This window comes from Hyla sarda, chromosome 5 (assembly GCF_029499605.1).
Source record: "Hyla sarda isolate aHylSar1 chromosome 5, aHylSar1.hap1, whole genome shotgun sequence".
Lineage (NCBI taxonomy): Eukaryota > Metazoa > Chordata > Amphibia > Anura > Hylidae > Hyla > Hyla sarda.
The window spans coordinates 120,712,526-120,734,800 of NC_079193.1; the positions used below are offsets into that span (position 1 = coordinate 120,712,526).

A 22,275-nucleotide genomic window follows, 5' to 3' on the forward strand; every position below is an offset into this window, starting at 1 on the left:
TTGCTAAACTCCCAGCCTGTCTGGACCCTCAGTGGCTGGGAGTTGTTGTTTTGCAACAGCTGTAGGCTCCATTTGGGAAACACTTCCATACAATCAATTTAACATTTTTATTGGCGAGTAAATTTTTATGGATGTGTGTATATATGTAGCATTTTACTCTTTATTTTGTTAGTGTAGTGTTTCTAGGGTACAGTCACATGGGCGGAGATTTACAGCGAGTTTCCTGCTGGGAGTTTGAGCTGCAATGGAAAATTTACTGCAGCTGAAACTCTCAGTGGGAAACATGCTGTAAACCCCTGCCCATGTGAATGTACTTTGTACGTTAACAGGGGGGAGGGCAAACCTCCAGCTGTTGCAAAACTACAACACCTAACATGCACTTACACACTTTACATGCTGGGAGTTGTAGTTTTGCCACAGCTGGGGGCACACTGGTGGGGAAACACACTAAGGGTGCATTCACACGAAGTAATTCAAGAGGAATTCACACCGAAAAATTTACGGCGGAAAAAATAATTTTATATTTGCACGGAATTTGCGCGAAATTTCGCGCGGAAATGGGGGAGAAAGTAGTGAAGGGTTTTTCAGGCATTTCCCCGCAAATTCCGCATGATGTCGGGCGGAATTTTTTTTTACAGTTGACTTCTATTGATTTCTGCTAGTGGATCCGCTTGAAGAATGAACATGCTCTTTCTTCAAGCGGAACGGAATTCAGCGTCTGAATTCCGCTACCAGAATTTCCGCAGTGTGAACAGGACAGCACAAAAAACATTAAAGTCAATGGGCAGAGGAGATGTGAATTCTAGAACGGAGAATTCAAGAGGAATTACTTTAGTAAATTCCTCTTGAATTATTCCGTGTGAACGCACCCTAACTCTGTTTCCCCACCAGTGTGCCTCCAGCTATGACAAAACTACAACTCCCAGCATGCACGGTCTGTCAGGGCATGCTGAGAGTTGTAGTTTTGCAACATTTGGAGGGGCACAGTTTGGAGACCACTGTGTAGTGGTCTTCAAACTGTGGCTCCCAAGATGTTGCACAACTAAAACTTCCAGCATTCCCAGACAGTCCAGGCATGCTGGAGTTGTAGCCTTATTAGGCAAGTAATTAGGCAAGTTAAGTTTCACAGCTACAGTACTTACATCTCCCCTCTGCTGCCTAAATCAAGCCTTTGTGGGGATGCAAGGGTTAGGTGGCGTCATCACATGCGCCGCACAGGACATCAGCGTCACGGTGTCCTGCGCTGCCGGTGCGAAAATTGCACGCATCCCCCCAGGAAAGCTCGTTATAAGCTGCAGCAGGGAGATATAGGTACAGTAGTAGTGTGTGAAGTCTTCCAGCATTTAGCGCTGCTTGCCCGAAGCAGGGCCAAATGCCTGAAGAAATCACCTGCCCGGCGCTGGGAACTGCATGTCCCGGGTGTCGGCGATACAAATTCCACATCCCTGGTGCAAGATAGACTCTACAATGTGCGGCAGCGGTCACACCACTAGAAGCTTGCACTGCGTCTGCTGTTGCGACCGCGGTCACAGAACACTGACCACGGTCGCGAATGGTGTTAATAGTCTATTAACACCACTTGCAAGCGTAGTCAGTGTTCTGTAACCGCGGTCACAACCGCAGATGCAATTCAAGCGCTTGGCAAAATTTCATTCCACGGGCCGCAAATGGGCCGGGAGTTTGAGACCCCTTCCCTGGGCGATCTCACTAGATGCCTGCTGAATGATTTCAGCAAGCATCCTGTTCCGATCACAGGCGAGTGGCGGTGATCGGAAATACGCACAGGTATGCCCTCCGTCCTTTAAGTATCTTGAAACGAGGGCATACCTGTATGCGCTCTGTCCCCAACAGGTTAAAAAAAAAAAAAAAGCAAAGAGTTGATGAGAGCACAATCGAAGAAACCATCTACACATCTTCACAGACATAAAATTTATACATCTACTAATAAGTAGATGTATTAATTTTATGTCTGAGAACGTGTGTAGATTGTTTGTTGGATTGTGCTCTCATCACTGCATCAATAAATGGTCGGGGTAACCTTCAGGGGTTTGGAAATTTAAAAAAAAAAAAAATACTTGTCCATAGGACTAAAATGGAGCACAATCTACTTGTCCCTCATGACCATCCTCTTATCCTGGTACATAAAATGATTTCAACCAAAATAGTATGTAAAATAACTTATCTATTAATAGGATACAAGAAAGAAAACGGTGCGCACCTCGTGCAGGTAACCAAGATAACTTCGTGTGTAAATGGTTAGATAAATGGGCCAGCAGGGTGGTCCCTTACCTTACGGTGTTATGCTCAGAGCATAACACCTGTAGTCACTTAGAGATTGGAGAGGGGTCGCAGCATCCAGGTTCCTCTGGGCTCTGGGTAACAGGGTCCAGCACATCAATAGAAAGGTGGAGCGGATAATCCGATCACAAAAAAGGGGAACTTCTGAAGGAGCGCAGACCTCTAAGGGTTAGGTTAAAATGAACGGTTTATTTATAAAAGATGCTAAAAGATGCATCTTTTATAAATAAACCGTTCATTTTAACCTAACCCTTAGAGGTCTGCGCTCCTTCAGAAGTTCCCCTTTTTTGTGATCGGATTATCCGCTCCACCTTTCTATTATCTATTAATAGAAACTTAATAGGCAGACCAGTATGTCACCCCATTAGGTGGATAGGGCCCCTGATAAGTAAGTCCGCCCCATTAAGTAGGTACTCCACCCTTCAGGTAGGTATGCCCACTCATCAGGTAGGCAGGCAGGTAGGGCTCCCCTAGTATGTTAATAGGGCCCCAGATATACAGTGATCCCTCAAAATACAATGGTAATTCGTTCTAAATGAACCATCGTTAGTTGAAACCATTGTATGTTGAGGGATCTGTGCAATGTAAATTATAGGAAGTTATACTCACCTGTCCCCGCCGCTCTGGACAGTCACCGCTGCCCTGGATGTTGCCGTGTCCCCGCAGCTCTGGACCGTCTCTGCTGCCTGGGATCATCACTCTCCATCGCCGTCATCACGTCTCTCCGCACGCCGCTCCTATTGGATGACGGGACGGCGAGCGTGGCGACGTGATGACAACGAAGGAGAGCGACGGCGATGCAGGGGTTCCTGAAGAGAACGGTTCGGAGCACCTGGGATAGGTGAGTGATCATCACCGGACCACACGGGGAACCTTAAACTGCTATCCGGAGGCAGCTGAAGCAGTCTGCGCTGCAGGATAGCAGTTTATGCTATTGCCCCCGACATACAAAAGCATTGTATGTTGATGCTGCCGTCAACTTGAGGTTGCCTCTGAGAGGCCATCGTATGTTGAAATAATAACAATAATAATAATAATTTTATTTATATAGCGCCTACAGATTCCGCAGCACTTACCGTATGTCGGGGCCATCGTAGGTCGGGGGGGAAGGGTTCACTGTATATGTTTCTCTAGATGGTAGGCAGGTAAAGCTCCCCCAGTTAGTAAATAATGTCCCAGACTGATATGTCCTCCAAGTTGATAAAAAGGTAGGGCTCTCAGACAGAGCCCCAGATAGATAGGACCTCCATTAGGTAGAGCTCCCCCAGTAGGTAGACCGGCCCCAGATAGAAATAACCCCAAGTAGGCAGACAGGCCCCCAGATAAATATGACCCCCATCAGGTAGGGCTTCCATTTAAACAATTCTACCCCCCCCAAGTCATAGCTTTCCAAACTTTTCATGGTGACGCTTTTTTTTTTTTTTTTTTTTAGACATGCATAGTTTGGTGACACACTCCTTGCTATACCGCTAATTAAAACCAACGTAATACCAGATTCAGCATTAGAAATGTGGCTGCTACCATCCTGTGCCATTTCATCCTCCCCTTTATCACGCCCTGTGCCACATCTTTCCCCCTTCATCCTGTGCCATTTCATCCTCCCCTTTCCTCTTCTCTCTGATCCCCTTCTCTTACGTGGCCTCCGCCACCATGTGCGCTCTGGCAGACTAGACTCAGAGGCTTGGCAGTTGCTGCTGTTGCTGGACCGCATCCTTGGTCCTGACTGAGGTGAGCGTGATGAGTAACGTCATTGCGCTCGCCTACACCGGGATGCTGACATCTTGCTCGGCTATAGCATACAGCTGGAATCTATAGAAGTTTAGTGATGGGGCGAAGCCTGATTGCCCAGTTACATGTGAATTTCTCAGGAATTTAGCCGTGCTTGCCTGAAGCAGGGCTAAATGCCTGAAGAATTCACCTGTCTGGCACCCAGAACTGCATTTCCCGGGCGTCGGGCGATACAATTTCCGCATCTCTGACCTCATATATATTTTTTTATTCATTAGCTTCAAAAATGAAATATTCATCATTACTGTTTATCCTACGTAGCCTTAAGAATTGACCACAAGGAACTGCCTTTTTTTTTTTTTTTTTTGTACAGTATGATAACTTTCATAATGTAGTAGCATATTCGCAGCAGTAGGCCTTCTATAGCCTCTAGTGGAAAGGACTCCACCCTGTGCATTAACAATCACATCAAGGAATTCTGAGAACTCTGGATGCGTTTTTATGTGTGAATAGCATTATTTGGTTTGCATTAAGATAATCAACAAAAGACAAAAAAAACGCATCCTGAGTTCCTGTCCACACGCAAAAAAATTGTCATCTACATAATGAAAATAGCAATATAGATGTTTCATAAAAGGATCATAGGTGGTATACATATAACATTTCTCAAAAACAGCCAGGAAGAGGTTGCCAAGCTACATGCAAAGCCATTGGCCATTGCAATGCTAGAGCACTGGGCAAACCACACCTGGTCAAAACGAAAAGTGTTATTGGACAGAATGAAAGTTAGAGAGTCACAAATAAGTTATCATATTATCACTTTGCCCTGTATCAATTAGAATAGATTTATTACATTCTACTGCCAAACGATTTGTGGCTTGTGAGATATATAGACTCTCGACATCAATTGATGCCAAGAGGAATTTTTCAGGGAGAGTCACTTCATTAATAGATAACAAAAATTCATTAGTATGCCTCACCACTGGTGGTATTTTTGAAACAAAGGGGCATAAGCGCCAGTCAATATATTTTAACAAAGGCTCTGTACCAAAGCCAATAGCAGACACTATAGGCCGCCCAGGAGGATTTTCCTTATTTTTTTGAATCTTCTGTAAAAATACCATCAGGGGGTCACAAGGTTATCAGGTAAGTGTTTTTGTGAGACCGTACATTTTTCTTTACATTTTGGCGCAAAAATGTTTAACTCAGCTCCTAGGTAGGCAGAAGGCTTTACTTCAGGCCGAGTCCCGTTGAATTCTTAAAACAAATGCCCAAAATAGAATAGGCTTAAATGAGAAAATTGACTTAAAAGGGTACTCCACTGCCCCAGTGTTAGGAACATTTTATTCCGAATGCTGGCTGTGGGGGTTGTGACATCATGACCAAACCCCTTTTTATGTCATGCCACACCCCCTCAATGAAAGTCTATGGGAGGGGGCATGGTGGCCACCACTCCCCCTCCTATAGACTTGCATTGAAGGGGCGTAGCTGTGACGTCACTAAGCCCCGTAGCCCACAGGCAGTGAAGTACCCCTTTAAGTATCTTTATCTGAATTTCAGAGTATACATTTGAATATACATCATGTTTGCAGATTTGTATTTTTGTATTTGTTTATATTTGTGATTTTCTACATTACCTGTGACACCTGTGTGTTGCACATCATCAAGTGGGTGGTTATAACTATCTTGTGATTGCACATCAACAGAAGGAATCTGATGAAGGGCATTTGCGTGAGAGGTCTGTGTGGGCGACTGCATTTGTCCATGAAATTTTGTTTGTACCACGATGGATTTTGCATTTGAATACAGTATCTTACACAGTTGGTGAGTGCCTGAACGAACTGTATCTACCTTCAAAGATACAGTAGGGCAAAAAAGTATATAGTCAGCCACCAATTGTGCAAGTTCTCCCAGGCCTTTAATTTTCATCATAGGTATACCTCAACTATGAGAGACATAATGAGAAAAAAAAATCCATAAAATCACATTTTCTGATTTTTAAAGAATTTATTTGCAAATTATGGTGGGAAATAACCAAAGTTCATCTCAATACTTTGTCATTGCCAACAAAGGGTATATAACAGAGGTCAAACGTTTTCTGTAAGGCTTCACAAGTTTTCACACACTGTTGCTGATATTTCCTCCATGCAGATCTCCTCTAGAGCAGTGATGTTTTGGGGCTGTTGCTGGGCAACCCAGATTAACTCCCTCCAAAAGTTTTCTATGGGGGTGAGATCTGGAGACTGGCTAGGCCACTCCAGGACCTTGAAATGCTTCTTACGAAGCCATTCTTTTGCTGCCCGGGTGTTGTGTTTGGGGTCATTGTCATGCTGAAAGACCCAGCTACGTTTCATCTTCAATGCCCTTACTGATTGTAGGAGGTTTTCACTCAAAATCTCACGTGACATGGCCCCATTCATTCTTTCCTTTACACAGATCAGTTGTCCTGGTCCCTTGGCAGAAAAAAAACAGCCCCAAATCATGATGTTTCCACTCCCATGCTTCACAGTAGGTATGGTGTTCTTTGGATGCAACTCGGCATTCATTCTCCTCCAAACACGACGAGTTGAGTTTTTACCAAAAAGTTCTACTTTGGTTTTATCTGACCATATGACATTCTCCCAATCCTCTTCTGGATCATCAAAATGCTCTCTAGCAAACTTCAGATGAGCCCGGACATGTACTGGCTTAAGCAGGGGACATGTCTGGCACTGCATGGTTTGAGTCCCTGGCGGTGTAGTGTGTTACTGCTGCTAGCCTTTGTTTCTTTGGTCCCAGCTGTCTGCAGGTCATTCACTAGGTCCCTCTGTGTGTTTCTGGGATTTTTGCTCACCATTCTTGAGATCATTTTAACACCACCGGGTGAGATCTTGCGTGGAGTCCCAGATCGGGGGAGATTATCAGTTGTCTTGTATGTCTTCCATTTTCTAATAATTGCTCCCACAGTTGATTTCTTCCCAGACTGGTGCAGGTCTACAATTATGTTTCTGGTGTCCTTCAACAGCTCTTTGGTCTTGGCCATAATGGAGTTTGGAGTGTGACTGAGGTTGTGAACAGGTGTCTTTTATACTGATAACAAGTTAAAACAGGTGCCATTAATACAGGTAATGAGTGTAGGACAGAGTTGACTCTTAAAAAAGAAGTTACAGGTCTGTGAGAGCCAGAAATCTTGCTTTTTTTTAATTTTTTTTTTTTAGGTGACTAAATACTTATTTTCTACCATAATTTGCAAATTCTTTATATATCAGACAATGGGATTTTATGGAATTTTTGTTTTCCTCATTATGTCTCTCATAGTTGAGGTATAACTATGATGAAAATTATAGGCCTCTCTTTTTAAGTGGGAGAACTTGCACAATTGGTGGTTGACTAAATACTTTTTTGCCCAACTGTAACTATTAACCCCTTAATGACACTGGACATACATTTACGTCCTGTACATGATGCAAGCACCAGAGCGGCAGTCCCGGCTGCTTTCAGCAGCCAAGGACCCGCTGGTAATATGTATTTTTCGCTGTGCAGCATATTTCCCACTGCGCAGTGCAAAATACGTTGTTTACACATTGGCCCTCATTTACTATGAGTGGAGTATAGATTTCTTTGTGAGTTTTAATTTCCCTACATTTTCTACTTTCCCTACACATTGCTTTTTTTCACATGCTCTGATCTGTAGGGTTTTCCTCAGCTGAAATCCATCACATTTTATGTGAAAACCTTAGTAAATATGTTGGGTTTTTGTGAAAATGTCGGGGCCCTTTTCAAGTGGCCACACCCTTTTTGGGGGTTTTCTAAGCAAAATGGAGAGTTAGTCAGGGTTTTTTCAATTCTGGCGCAAAATCTGGTGCAGACAGAATTTCTGGCGCAATGCGACTGAATCTGGCGCACAAGCCGACAAAACAGGTCGGGTTTGCAATAGTAAATGAGGGCCATTATGTATAATTCTACCTTATGGTGTATTCACACGTAAAGTATTCTGCACAGATTTGATGCACAGGATTTTTCTGCAAATATTTCAATATAAACTAAATGACAGAATACAGCTTAAAATCCTGCACATGAAATCTGCGCTGGATACTGTACAATTGAATAGACCCTAAAGGTAGGGTCATATGTAATGAATCAGCAGCATTTTTTACATTATGGATCAGTCGGTGACCCGACCCACAGTGTACGTTCAGCTGTTGCTACGCCCCACCCTGTCTCTGCCCGCCCTCTGGCTTGTTCGCAGCGACAATCCGCTGCTACCGAGCAGCCACACAGTGGCCTGCGAGTTGCCGAGAGCACTCGCAGTGTACTCAGACATCGCAGAGCAATTGGCAACAGCTGGAGGCACACAATGGGTTGGGTCACCGGCAGATCTGTTACGTGTGACCCTACCCTCACGTACTGTATTCTGCACAGATTTGATGGACAGGATTTTCTGCTGAAGATTTCAATATAAATGACAGAATACAGCTTCAAATCCTGCGCATCAAATCTGGGCAGGATACTGTACATTTGGTAATCCGGCAAGACTTGATACACAGGATTTTATGCTGTAGATTTTAATGTAAACTAAATGATTAAACCCAGCTTCAAATCCTGCATATCAAATCTGGGCAGAATAATGTACGTGTGAATAGACCCTTAAGGAAATCTGTCATCAGTTTCATCTGCACTAACCTGTCGGAATAGACAGGTAGTGCAGGTGACACTGATGACAACTATACTTACCTAATCCTGTTCTGTGCAATCAGCGTAATCTGCTCTTTAACCCCTTAAGGACCAAGGGCGTAAACTTATGCCCTTGGTCCCGCTCCCGTGATAGAACGCGGGGTTACATGGTAACCCCGCATCATATCACGGTGGGCCCGGCGTCATAGTGATGCCGGGACCCGCCGCTAATAGCACGCGGCACCAATCGCGGCGCCGCGCGCTATTCACCCTTAAGCTGAGCCGCGTGGCTAAAAGTGAAAGTAAAATGTGCCGGGAAGGAGCTGTTCGTAATCGCTGCTGTAAAATCGCGGCATCCCGAACAGCTATACTTCAGGAGGAAGGTCTCTTACCTTGCTTCCTGAAGTCCGATCGCCGATTGAATGATTCAAGCCTGAGATTCAGGCTTGAGCATTCAATCGCCGAAAACACTCATTGATGCATTCCTAAGGAGATGCATTAATCATTGTTAAAGATCAGTACATGCAATGTTATAGCCCCCCCTAGGGGCTATGATATGGCATAACAAAAGTGTAAAAAAAATCACTAACACTTTCAATGATCCCTTACCCTAATAAAAGTTCGAATCACCCGGCATTTCCAAGAATAAAAAAACAGTGTAAATAAAAATAAACATATGTGGTATCGCCGTGTGCGGAAATATCTGAATTATAAAAATATACCGCTTTTTAATCCGAAAGTTCAATGGCCTACGCGCAAAAAAATTCCAAAGTCCAAAATAGTGTATTTTTGGTCACTTTTTATATCATGAAAAGATGAATAAAAAGCGATCAAAAAGTCTGATCAATGCAAAAATGGTACCGACGAAAACTTCAGATCACGGCGCAAAAAATTAGCCCTGGTAGCCCCCTGAACATGGAAAAATAAAAAAGTTATAGGGCTCAGAAAATGACAATTTTAAACATATACATTTTCCTGCATGTATTTATGATTTTTTTTTCCAGTAGAAATACAAAATCAAACCTATACAAGTAGGGTATCATTTTAACCGTATGGACCTAGAGAATAAAGATAAGGTGTTATTTTTGCCGAAAAATGTACTACGTAGAAACTGAAGCCCCTAAAATTTACAAAATGGCATTTTTTTTTCAATTTTGCCGTAGATTTTTGGGTAAAATGACTGATGTCATTACAAAGTAGAATTGGTGGCGCAAAAAATAAGCCATCATATAGAATTTTAGGTGAAAATTTTAAAGAGTTAGGATTTTTTAAAGTGAAGGAGGAAAAATTGAAAATGAAGAAACGGAAAAAGCCCCGGTCCTTAAGGGGTTAAAAAATGAAAGCTGTAGTGTTATTGGTTGCCATGACTAACGATAACCTGGTCCCTTTCTGTGCTCAGGTTCTCCCGCAATCGTCTGCCATATCTTCAGTTCTGAGCCCGACTTGTAGCATGGGCAAAGCTTTGTTATGTCACCACTGCTGCTGCTCTGCTGGGTCCTGCTGCTAGCAAATAGCAGCCGTGATGTCACGAATAGTGTTGGGCGTAAATATTCGCATTTGAAATTTTTATCGCAAATTTGCGAATATATTCGCTATATATTCAAAATTGCGAATATTTGCTTTTTTTTCCGCATATTCGCATATGTGAATATTCGCATATGTGAATATTCACATATTCCTTCTTTTCACTTGTGGGCCAATTAGAATGATGCAAATACACTTTTCAGAGGTTATCAACAACATCCCTAGCAACCAATAGTAAAGTTGCCCACCCCCTCACTTTTTTCTTCCTTGAATATGCGAATATAAGGAATACACAAAGCTCCGCCCATGCCCCAGAACGGAAGATATGGTGAAAGATTGCGGGAGAACCTGAGCACGGAACAGGACCAAGTTTTTTAGTCATGGTTGGTAATGTAACTGTGTGGGAAAACCTTGGTAATAGTGACCACAATATAGTTACTTTTGACTTAAAATGTAGAAAACAAAGACAGGCAGGGAAGGCAAAAACATATAACTTTAAAAAGGCAAACTTCCCTGGGCTGAGAGCTGCACTACAGGACATAGACTGGGGGGAGGTGTTGTCAAACACTGATACAGAAGGTAAATGGGACATCTTTAAATCAACTCTAAATAACTATACAGCTAAATTTATACCAAAGGGGAACAAATATAAACGATTAAAACTAAATCCTACATGGCTGACAAATGATGTTAAAAGAGCAATAAACAACAAAAAATACAAAACTAACCCTAAATATTTTTTTTAGATATATAAATGCAAAAAAACTAAGGACAGAGCATGTAGGACCCCTTAATAATGATAATGGTGAGGTTGTCACAGGCGATAAAGAGAAAGCAGAGCTACTGAATGGGTTCTTTAGTTCTGTATATACTAAGGAAGAAGGAGCTGACATTGGACAGGTCAGTGCTGGTAACACATCATGTAATGTACTGAACTGGTTTAATGTAGAAATGATACAAGGTAAGTTAAGTAATATAAATGTAAGCAAATCTCAAGGGCCAGATGGATTGCACCCAAGAGTTCTTAGAGAACTAAGTTCAGTAATATCTGTACCCCTGTTCATGATATTAAGAGATTCACTGGTGTCTGGTATTGTGCCAAGGGACTGGCGCAAGGCGAATGTGGTGCCGATCTTCAAAAAGGGCTCTAGGTCTTCCCCAAGAAACTATAGACCGGTAAGTCTAACGTGCATTGTGGGTAAATTGTTTGAAGGACTTATAAGGGATAACATACAGGAATACATAGGGGATAATTGTATTATAAGTGATAGCCAGCATGGGTTTACTAAGGATAGAAGTTGTCAAACCAATCTAATTTGCTTTTATGAAGAAGTGAGTAGAAGCCTTGACAGAGGAATGGCTGTGGATATAGTGTTTCTGGATTTTGCTAAAGCGTTTGATACTGTCCCTCATAGACGTCTGACTGGTAAGTTAAGGTCTTTGGGTTTGGAAACTTTAGTTTGTAACTGGATTGAACACTGGCTCATGGATCGTACCCAGAGAGTGGTGGTCAATGATTCGTACTCTGATTGGTCCCCGGTTATTAGTGGTGTACCCCAAGGTTCAGTACTGGGACTGCTGTTTAATTTATTTATCAATGATATTAGAGGATGGCATTAACAGCTCTGTTTCTATCTTTGCAGATGACACCAAGCTTTGTAGCACGGTACAGTCTATAGAGGATGTGTATAGGTTACAAGATGACTTGGATAGACTAAGTGTCTGGACATCCACTTGGCAAATGAGGTTCAATGTGGATAAATGTAAAGTTATTCATCTGGGTACTAATAACCTGCATGCGTCGTATGTCTTGGGGGGGGGGGGGGATTAAACTGGCAGAGTCACTGGTAGAGAAGGATCTGGGTGTACTTGTAGATAACAGACTTCAGAATAGCATGCAATGTCAGGCTGCTGCTTTCAAGGCTGGCAGGATATTGTCATGTATAAAAAGAGGCATGGACTTGAGGGACAGGGACATAATACTACCCCTTTATAAAGCATTGGTACGGCCTCACCTGGGATATGCTGTTCAGTTTTGGGCACCAGTCCATAAAAGGGACACTGTGGAGCTGGATGACTAAACTAATATGGGGCATGGAACATCTTAGTTATGAGGAGCGAATAAAGGAGTTACAATTGTATATTAATGGCCCATACAAAAAATATGGAGAAAAACTGTTCCAGGTTAAACCCCCCCCAAAGGACGAGGGGGCACTCCCACTGTCTGGAGAAGAAAAGGTTTAGTCTCAAGGGGTGACATGCCTTCTTTACCATAAGAACTGTGAATTTATGGAACAGTCTACCTCAGGAACTGGTCACAGCAGGAAAATTTAACAGCTTTAAAACAGGGTTAGATACATTCCTGGAACAAAATAACATTAATGCTTATGAAGAAATATAAAATCCCATCCCTTCCCCAATATCGCGCCACACCCCTACCCTTCAATCCTTTGGTTGCACTTGATGGACGTATGTCTTTTTTCAACTGTACTAACTATGTAACTATCACTATGGCAACCAATAACACTGCAGCTTTTATTTTCCAAGAGCAGACTTCACTGGTTGCCTTGCAACTCTATCTTTCTATTGCACATATCTATCATTCATTTGCTCAAAAAATCATCTTTTCAGCCAGTTTATGCCACACCTAATACTTTTTAATGAGTGGATGGAGATTAGCAGGTGGAAGTGTAGTCTCCAGTGGTCTGGCAAATTTACTATAATTCTTGTAACTGGTGTGTGTGGAGCAAAGACAGTTACCGATGGCACCAAATTGATGCCCATACAAGTATAAGGCTCATTTTAAGATTGAACAGTAAGAGAAGATGATTAAGTGACTTAAAATTATTTAAGTAGTATACTTGTTTGTCAAGAACCACATTGTCCTTCTGCTCCACCGGAGGTTTCAGTCCTCCCTGAGCTTATCTAGGTTAAAAAAAAAATTTGTTTTTGTTTTTCATTTCTTTCCAAAGCAATTTTGTTGTTCGTGTTTGTTGGTTTGTTTGTTTGTTTGTTTTTAAAGTGGAGCATGGAATATGTTTTTTTTTAATTTATTTATTTATTTTTATAAGAAATCTTCTGGCGCCTTTCACACTACTGGTATTCCCCGACAAAAAAGGGCATCAAACTCATTTTGCATTTTTTAAGAAGAGCAATATAAGAAGAGCCGTATAAATTAGGGTTTAGTTTGGTCGTTGCTGGACTCCCATCTTGTTTGTATTACTGTAGTTGATGTTCCTGTCGGCCTTAGCTGACATTTACCAATCTGATTGTTATTAATGTTCTCCCCATCACAGATAATGTTGTCCTATTTTCCGAGTGTGCCTGACTAGTTAATTATTTTTTTCTTTTAGTAAAACCATTAGACCAGCATCTAACAGGCTACAGAACCCAACTTACATCCTAAAATGTTAAAATTGTCACATGACTCTCCCAAACCTTTAAATGACACCTGATATTCATGGAAATATGGTATTGCAGATTGGACAATTGGTGATAACAACAAGACACACAGGGAGTTAGTGCCCACCCTACTCTAAGGCTATATTATACATGTGTATTACATCCATCCATACAAATCACTCCTTACCTCTACAGGTTGTTTCTTTTGTAGTGTGAGGGATAAAAAGAGGTGACATGGATTGTACAATTCAAGTACTTAGTATATCTGATCACCTAAAAGCCCCTGGTACTTATTGGGAAGAGGAATATTAGTAGTGATACCACTTGAAATACATGTAGGAATAATCTGAGATAAATCAAACACAGCTACAGATATGGTACTTATGGTAGATACAACAGAATGAAGATGTATATAGAATTACACCTAGTGTGTCTGTCACTATAAAAAAAAAAACTCTCCCATGGCCATCCACCAACACCCCCTCCCCAGCCTTTGTCACGTGATCGAGACACTCTCATAGACATACATGGAATGTTTGTCTCGATCACATGACACGGAGAAGGGGGAGAACATGCTGTCATTAGTCATTGTTTTTTTTTCTAATGACAGTGGCCATTAAAGTCTGTAGGGAGGTTTACATCCAAGGCACACACCGAATGATGTCATATAGCTATATGGCATATAGAATAGAAAAAGTGATGTAATTGTGAAGATATTTGATTTTACATAACAAGTGTTATTGATTGTTTAGCATTTATTTAGTTATGCTGTGTAAATTTATAGGAAATGTGTCTGTTTACTCTACAGGGGATGGCAATCCTAGAGAAAATAGTCCCTTCTTTCAGAATGAAATGGACAAAGACAACTTATATGATGGAAAAAACATGGCACTTTTTGAGGTAATTTTATAAGCAAGAGTTACTTTGCACATTGATGATAAAATATTCTGAAGATAAAGAACATCATTTTTTATTTTAAAGTCGTAAACTGTTCTGTGATTACTGTAGTTATACAGTGGAGAATAAAATTAGCCATGTGGGTAATTCACTGGGTGTTACTTTTTGTTATATATTTATTGTAAAGCTTCATTCACATTTTTTTTGTTCACTCTTTTTAGTTTATATGCTGGGAACACCTCCTGAACTATATGTAAAACAGTGAAAGATGCCATACCAGATTATGGTTGATGGATACCACTGTGCGGCATAAATTACCAATAAATTATTCCTAATCATCCTGTCAGCAGCACTATGATGGGGTGACTCATGCCAGGACCTTAACATTTTTAATGATCACCAATAAATTCAGAGCTTTTAACTTCCCCAAGGGTATATAAACTACCCCTTAGCCTCTCCCCCTTGAGTTTTTCTGTCCTGTGCCCACAGGATGTGTGTTTATGTGTTGGTCTAAGAGGCTACTTTTAACCAGCAGACCAAGGGTCTACTTGAAAGCCTTCCTTATTTGCTGTTAGACTTTCTGTATACACCACTTTGATGTCTGATAGAGCATTGCTACGATTCCTTTCGGAATTTACCTATTTCCTAAGTACCTTTCTTTTCCAACAAGAACCAGGTTATCATTCTTTCTAGATACCCTCCAAATGTTTCCGAAGGCTAAGGTGATCATTTCAAGGACCTTGATATGTTAAGATTTCTGGAAGTTTACCTCCAGAGGACTAATTTGCTTATTACCATTCAGGGACCTAATAAGGAGATAAAGGAATCCAAACCCACAATATCTAGGTGGGTTTGTCAATGCATTAATGTTTCCTATCTTTCAGCCTCTTTACAGCCTCCTGAGCTTACTACAGTCCATTCAGCTAGGGCTATGTTTACATCATGGGCTGAACGAGGTTCGGTTCCTGTGGAGCAAATTTGCTAGAATGCTTCTTGGAATGCTCCTTTTTTTTTTTTTTTTTTTTTTTTTTTTTTTTTTTTTTTTTTTGGGCATTACAAGTTGGACAATTTATCGAATAGTAAATCATATGTTAAATCTGTAATAAATACTGTAAAACTGTGAACCCTTCCACTGTGTTATTTACTATGCAATTCCACATCATTGTGCTGTTGACAGGACAATAGGGAAGTAAACATTTACGTAGCTAATTTGCTTTCCCTTAGTCATGTCAGCAGCACAAGCTTCTCTCTATTCTTTTTTTTTTTTTTTTTTTTTTTTTTTTTTTTTTTTTTTTTTTTTTTTTTTTAGCATACCTTATAACTACTCAAGAGGGGATTAGCTAAGGGGTTTATATCCCCATGGGGAATTTAAAAGCTCTGAATTTATTGGTGACCTTTAGAGAGTACCTGTCATGAGCTTGATAATTTTATAACCCTCCCTGTTCACTGCCCCAATCATGAGAAATCACCCCCTTCCTTTATTTTTATTATTTTTTTTGTTTTCTACCTTGATATTGCTTTGCATTATCTGCTCAGTCAAATTCACAGACTGGGAAGGGGCGTTACCCAGCAGGCATGACGTCATCTGAAACCGTAAAGGGGAGAACTTCCTCCCTCACTCTGCTACACACAGCCCAGAGCAGTTCAGTGTGTGAGATGAGCTATGATTGGCTAAGGCTGCACCCCCCCCCCCCCTCAGCACTCCAGACAGCATTTCCTGAATTTGGACTTCTGCCAGGCCAGCAGGAGTCCAAAGTCTGTGCAAGAGATCAGGGGAAATGTTCTCTGGACAAGTAGGGAGACACCTAGTGACAGCTTTTCTAAATACAAATGGAACATAGAAAACTTTGTTTGTTTTGTTTTTTTAAACAAAGTACATTAGAAAGATTTTTTTTAATTTACCATAAGGAGTGCAATAGCAAAAATTAGTTTTAATGACAGTGCCCATTTAAAAGTTCCATGGTCCTGCCAGGATAGAAGTACACAGTTGCCCCATCATTGTACTGCTGACTTGACTAAGGGAAAAGATTTACTACTTACATTTTTACTTATGGCATGGTCTATTTTTCTTTTCTATGCTTAGTTTTTGCCATATACTGGCTCAATTAATGTCCAAAAAGACACATATTTGTCCTTTTATTGTAATCATGTAACCCCTTAGACGCATTTAGCACCTACATTGGGAGCTTTCCTGACCTAAAAACTAAATCTAGATAAAATATGTGAAGTAAACAGGTCCTAAAATGTGTGTACTGACCTGATGTTACATGGGAATTCTGGCATGTGTTAACCCCTTAAGGACCAGATGTTTTTTTTGCAAATCAGACCTCTGTCAATATGCATTAATAACTATGAATTGCTTTTACTTATGAATTTGATTCCAAGCTTGTTTTTTCGTGATATATTCTAGTACATTTTCGTCGATACGTTCATCATTTCTTGGTGAAAAATTCAAAACTTTCATGTAAATGTTTAAAATTTAGCATTTTTCTAACTTTGAAACTCAAATGGACATTTCAAATAAATTATATTGATTAACATATACAGTGTGTCTACTTTATGTTGGCATCATAGAGTTGACATGTTTTTACTTGTTGAAAACATTAGAGGGCTTCAAAGTATAGCAGCAGTTTTCCAAATTTTCACAAAATCCCCCATAAATTACCCCATTATAGAAACTGCACCCCTCAAAGTATTCAAAACTGGAGAAGAAAACTCAAAATCTCCATTTTGTAACACTAACATGTTCTTGTAGCCCCATTTTTTAAATTTTTTTACAAGGGATGAAAGGTGAAGAAGCCCCCAAAATTTGCAACCCAATTTCTCCCGAGTATGGAAATACCTTATATGTGGATGTAAAGTGTTCTGTGGGTGCACAACATGGCTCAGGAGGGAATGTGCATTTTGGAGAGAGAATTCTGCTGAAATGGTTTTCATGGGGCATGTTGCATTTAGGAAGCCCCCATGGTGCTAGAACAACAATAAAAAAAAAAAATGGCACACTATTTGGGAAACACCTCTCAAGGAATGTAACAAGGGGTACAGTGAGCCTCAACCACCCACAGGTGTTTGACTGAGTTGGACATGAAAAATGTTTCATTTTCACAAAGAGTAATAGGAGAAAAAGCACCCCAAATTTGGAACCCCATTTGCTCTGCGGGTGCACTACAATGCTCAGAAAAGGAGCAAAATTTGGGTTTTTGAGAGAGAATTTGGCTTTACCTGTATGCCAAGGTAAAACTTGGCAACCACGAAGTCCAGGTTGTCACTCTGGCTGGTGTTTAGGGAACTTCCACTGTGACATCTTTATGCCATAATAGGACGTATAAACTGGGTTCTTGAGTTTAACCTCTTAAAGACCAATACAAGTAAACATGTATGCCCCTGAAAGACCAGGCCTGTTTTTTCAAATCAGGGATGTCTGTCTTTATTAGAGGATAACTATGATAATGTTTTGCCAATCATGATAATTCTGACATTGTTTTTTTGTCACAAGTTGTCCTTCATGTACGAAGTAAAAGTAAGCCGATATTTGAATTTTTATTTTTTTTAAATGCAAAAAATCATGAAATTTTTTAAAAAATTACGATTTTTTTGCTATTTTAACACTAATAGGTTGCATATATTTATACTTACTGATCGAATAGTTTATGAAACTTTCAGATGTTTTTTTTGTTTTTAATTAACATTTTAAATTAATTAGAAGCCTAACAATTTAACTTGAAATTTAGAAAATTTGAAAAGTACATCTTTTTTTTATGTGCTATGCAAGGTTTGCAGAAATTTGAAGGTGGTAGAACATAGGAAACCCCCCCCCCCAAATGACCCCATTTTAAAAACTAGACCCCTCAAGGTATTTGCTAGAGGGTACAGTGAGTATTTTAACACCATAGCATATTTTTTGTACATCACTTCTGATATTGCAAGAAATGCACCCTATATTTTATTAAGCTGCTCGGCCTATGTTTGGAAATACCCCTGCTTAGGCCATATTTGGTTCCTTGGCCGCGTGGTAGTACCCAGAAGGAGAGGAGCGCCATTTGGCTTGTCAGGGCATCATTTTAGGCCGAACGGATTATAGGCTTCACTTTATGCCTGCAAAGGGTTTTAGCTGCCAGAACCATACAGAACCCCCACAAGTGACCCCATTTTAGAAACTAAACCCCTCAAGGAATGTAACAAGGGGTACAGTGAGCCTTTACACCTCACAAGTGTTTGACGACTTTTTGTTAAAGTTGAATGTGTAAATGAAAAATATTTTTTTTCTCCAAATTTTACATTTTTACAAGGGGTGTATGGGGGAGTATTGAACAACCCCATATGTGGATGTAAAGTGCTCTGCGGGCGAACTACAATGCTCAGAAGAGGAAGACCGCCAGTGAACTTTTGGAGAGAGAATTCTATTGTAATAGAAGTCGGGGGCCATGTGCGTTTACAAAGCCCCCCGTGGTGCCAGAACAGTGGACCCCCCCTCCATATGTGACCCCATTTTGGAAACTACACCCCTCATATTATTTAATAAGGGGTACAGTGAGCCTTTACACCCCACTGGCGTTTGACAGACTTTTGGAATAGTGGGCTGTGCAAATGAAAAATAAATGTTTTCATTTTCACGCACCACTGTTCCAAAAATCTGTCAGACACCTGTGGGGTGTAATGGCTCACTGTACCCCTTATTAACCCCTTAAGGACCCAGCCCAAATATACCTTAAGGACCCGGCCATTTTTTGAACATCTGACCACGGTTACTTCAAGCTTTAATAACTCTGGGATGCTTTTACCTTTCATTCTGATTCCGAGATTGTTTTTTCGTGACATATTCAACTTTATGTTAGTGGTAAAATTTTGTCGATACTTGCATCATTTCTTGGTGAAAAATTCCAAAATTTGATGAAAAAATTGAAAATTTTGCATTTTTTTTACTTTGAAGCTCACTGCTTGTAAGGAAAATGGATATTCCAAATAAATTATACATTGATTCACATATACAATATGTCTACTTTATGTTTGCATCATAAAATTGACGTGTTTTTACTTTTGGAAGACATCAGAGGGCTTCAAAGTTTAGCAGCAATTTTCCAATTTTTCACAAAATTTTCAAAATCGGAATTTTTCAGGGACCAGTTCAGTTTTGAAGTGGATTTGAAGGGCCTTCATATTAGAAATACCCCACAAATGACCCCATTATAAAAACTGCACCCCTCAAAGTATTCAAAATGACATTCAGTAAGTGTGTTAACCCTTTAGGTGTTTCACAGGAATAGCAGCAAATTGAAGGAGAAAATTCAAAATCTTCATTTTTTACACTCGCATGTTCTTGTAGACCCAGTTTTTGAATTTTTACAAGGGGTAATAGATGAAAAATCCCCCCAAAATTTGTAACCCAATTTCTCTCGAGTAAGGAAATACCTCATGTGTATGTCAAGTGTTCGGCGGGTGCACTAGAGGGCTCAGAAGGGAAGGACCGACAATAGGATTTTGGAGAGGGAATTTTGCTGAAATGGTTTTTGGGGGGGATGTCACATTTAGGAAGCCCCTATGGTGCCAGAACAGCAGAAAACCCCAACATGGCATACCATTATGGAAACTAGACCCCTCAAGGCACGTAACAAGGGGTCCAGTGAGCCTTAACACCCCACAGGTGTTTGACGACTTTTCGTTAAAGTCGGATGTGTAAATGAAAAAAAAAAATGTTTTCACTAAAGTGCAGTTTTTCCCCCAAATTTACCATTTTTACAAAGGGTAATGGGAGAAAATGCCTCCCCAAATTTGTAACCCCATCTCTTCTGAGTAAGGAAATACCACATGTTAGGACATAAAATGCTTTGCGGGCGAAGTACAATGCTCAGAAGAGAAGGAGTCACATTTGGCTTTTTGAAAGCAACTTTTGCTGAAATGTTTTTTTGGGGGCATGTCGCATTTAGGAAGCCCCTGTGGTGCCAGAACGGCAAAAAATACCCACATGGCATACTATTTTGGAAACTACACCCCTCAAGGAACGTAACAAGGGGTCCGCTGAGCCTTAACACCCCACAGATGTTTGATGACTTTTCGTTAAAGTTGGATGTGTAAATGAAAATTTTTTTTATTTTATTTTTTACAAAAATGCAGTTTTCCCCCTAAATTTTACATTTTTACAAGGGGTAATAGGAGAAAATGACCCCCAAAATGTGTAACCCCATTTCTTCTGAGTATGGAAATACCCCATGTTAGGACGTAAAATGCTCTGCTGGCGAACTACAATGCTCAGAAGAAGAGGAGCGCCATTGAGCTTTTGGAAAGAGAATTAGTTTGGAATGGTAGTCAGAGGCCATGTGCGTTTACAAAGCTCCCCGTGGTGCCAGAACAGTGGAAACCCCCCACATGTGACCCCATTTTGGAAACTACACCCCTCACAGAATTTAATAAGGGGTGCAGTGAGTATTTACACCCCACAGATCTTTGGAACAGTGGGCTGTGCAAATGAAAAATTTTATTTTTCATTTTTACGGACCACTGTTCCAAAAATCTGTCAGACACCTGTGGGGTGTAAATTCTCAATGTACCCCTTATTACATTACGTGAGGGGTGTCGTTTCCAAAATGGGGTTCAATGGCCTTCAATTCCGGACAAATTTTCTCTACAAAATCCCAATGGCGCTCCTTCTCTTCTGAGCATTGTAGTTCACCCCAGAGCACTTTAAATTCACATATGGGGTATGTTCTTACTCAGAAGAGATGGGTTTACAAATTTGGGTGGGCTTTTTTCCTATTTCCCGATGTGAAAATGAAAAATTTAGGGTAACACCAGCATTTTAGTGAAAAAATATAATTTTTTTCATTTCCCCATCCAACTTTAATGAAAATTCGTCAAACACCTGTGGGGTGTTCAGGCTCACTATACCCCTTGTCACATTCGGTGAGGGGTGTAGTTTCCAAAATGGGGTCACATGTGGGTATTACATTTTTTTGTGTTTGTCAGAACCGCTGTAAAATCAGCCACCCCTGTGCAAATCACCAATTTAGGCCTCAAATGTACTTGGTGCGCTCTCACTCCTGAGCCTTGTTGTGCGCCCGCAGAGCATTTTATGCCCACATATGGGGTATTTCCGTACTCAGGAGAAATTGCGTTACAAATTTTGGGGGCAACACCAGCATGTTAGTGTAAAATTTTTTATTTTTTTACACTAACAGGCTGGTGTAGACCCCAACTTTTCCTTTTCACAAGCGGTAAAAGGAAAAAAAGCCCCCAAAATTTGTAGTGTAATTTCTCCCGAGTACGGAGATTTGCAACAGCTGGAGGCTCCGTTTTGGAAACCCTGCCGTACAAGACGTTTTAAATTGTTTATTGGGGGGGGGGGGGACAGTGTAAGGGGGTGTATATGTAGTGTTTTACCCTTTATTAGGTGTTAGTGTAGTGTAGTGTTTTTAGGGTACATTCACACTGGCGGGTTACGGTGAATTTCCCGCTAGGAGTTTGCACTGTGGCAAAAAATTTGCCGCAGCCCAAACTTGAAGCAGGAAATTTACTGTAAACCCGCCTATGTGAATGTACCCTGTACGTTCACATGGGGGGGGGGGGGGGGCAAACCTCCAGCTGTTTCAAAACTACAACTCCCAGCAGCATGTACTGACAGACAGTGCATGCTGGGAATTGTAGTTTTGCAACAGCTGGAGGCACACTGGTTGGAAAACCTTCAGTTAGGTTCTGTTTCCTAACTCAATATTTTCCAACCAGTGTGCCTCCAGCTGTTGCAAAACTACAACTCCCAGCATGTACTAATCACCGAAGGGC

General features: G+C 40.8%; 1 protein-coding gene across 10 annotated transcripts in view; it reads left to right on the plus strand.

Moving 5' to 3' along the window:
* The window catches only part of SLC12A7 (solute carrier family 12 member 7), an 870,696-nt gene that overhangs the window by 335,343 nt on the left and 513,078 nt on the right, over window positions 1-22,275 (plus strand). For 8 of the 10 annotated variants that reach the window (XM_056520184.1, XM_056520194.1, XM_056520193.1 and 5 more), the window contains exon 2: window positions 14,414-14,505. In XM_056520184.1, the coding sequence (XP_056376159.1) occupies window positions 14,414-14,505 (92 nt within the window). Of the gene's footprint in view, window positions 1-11,862; window positions 11,950-12,970; window positions 13,019-14,413; window positions 14,506-22,275 lie in introns of those variants that run through there. The other 2 variants (XM_056520187.1, XM_056520189.1) reach the window with 2 other exon arrangements.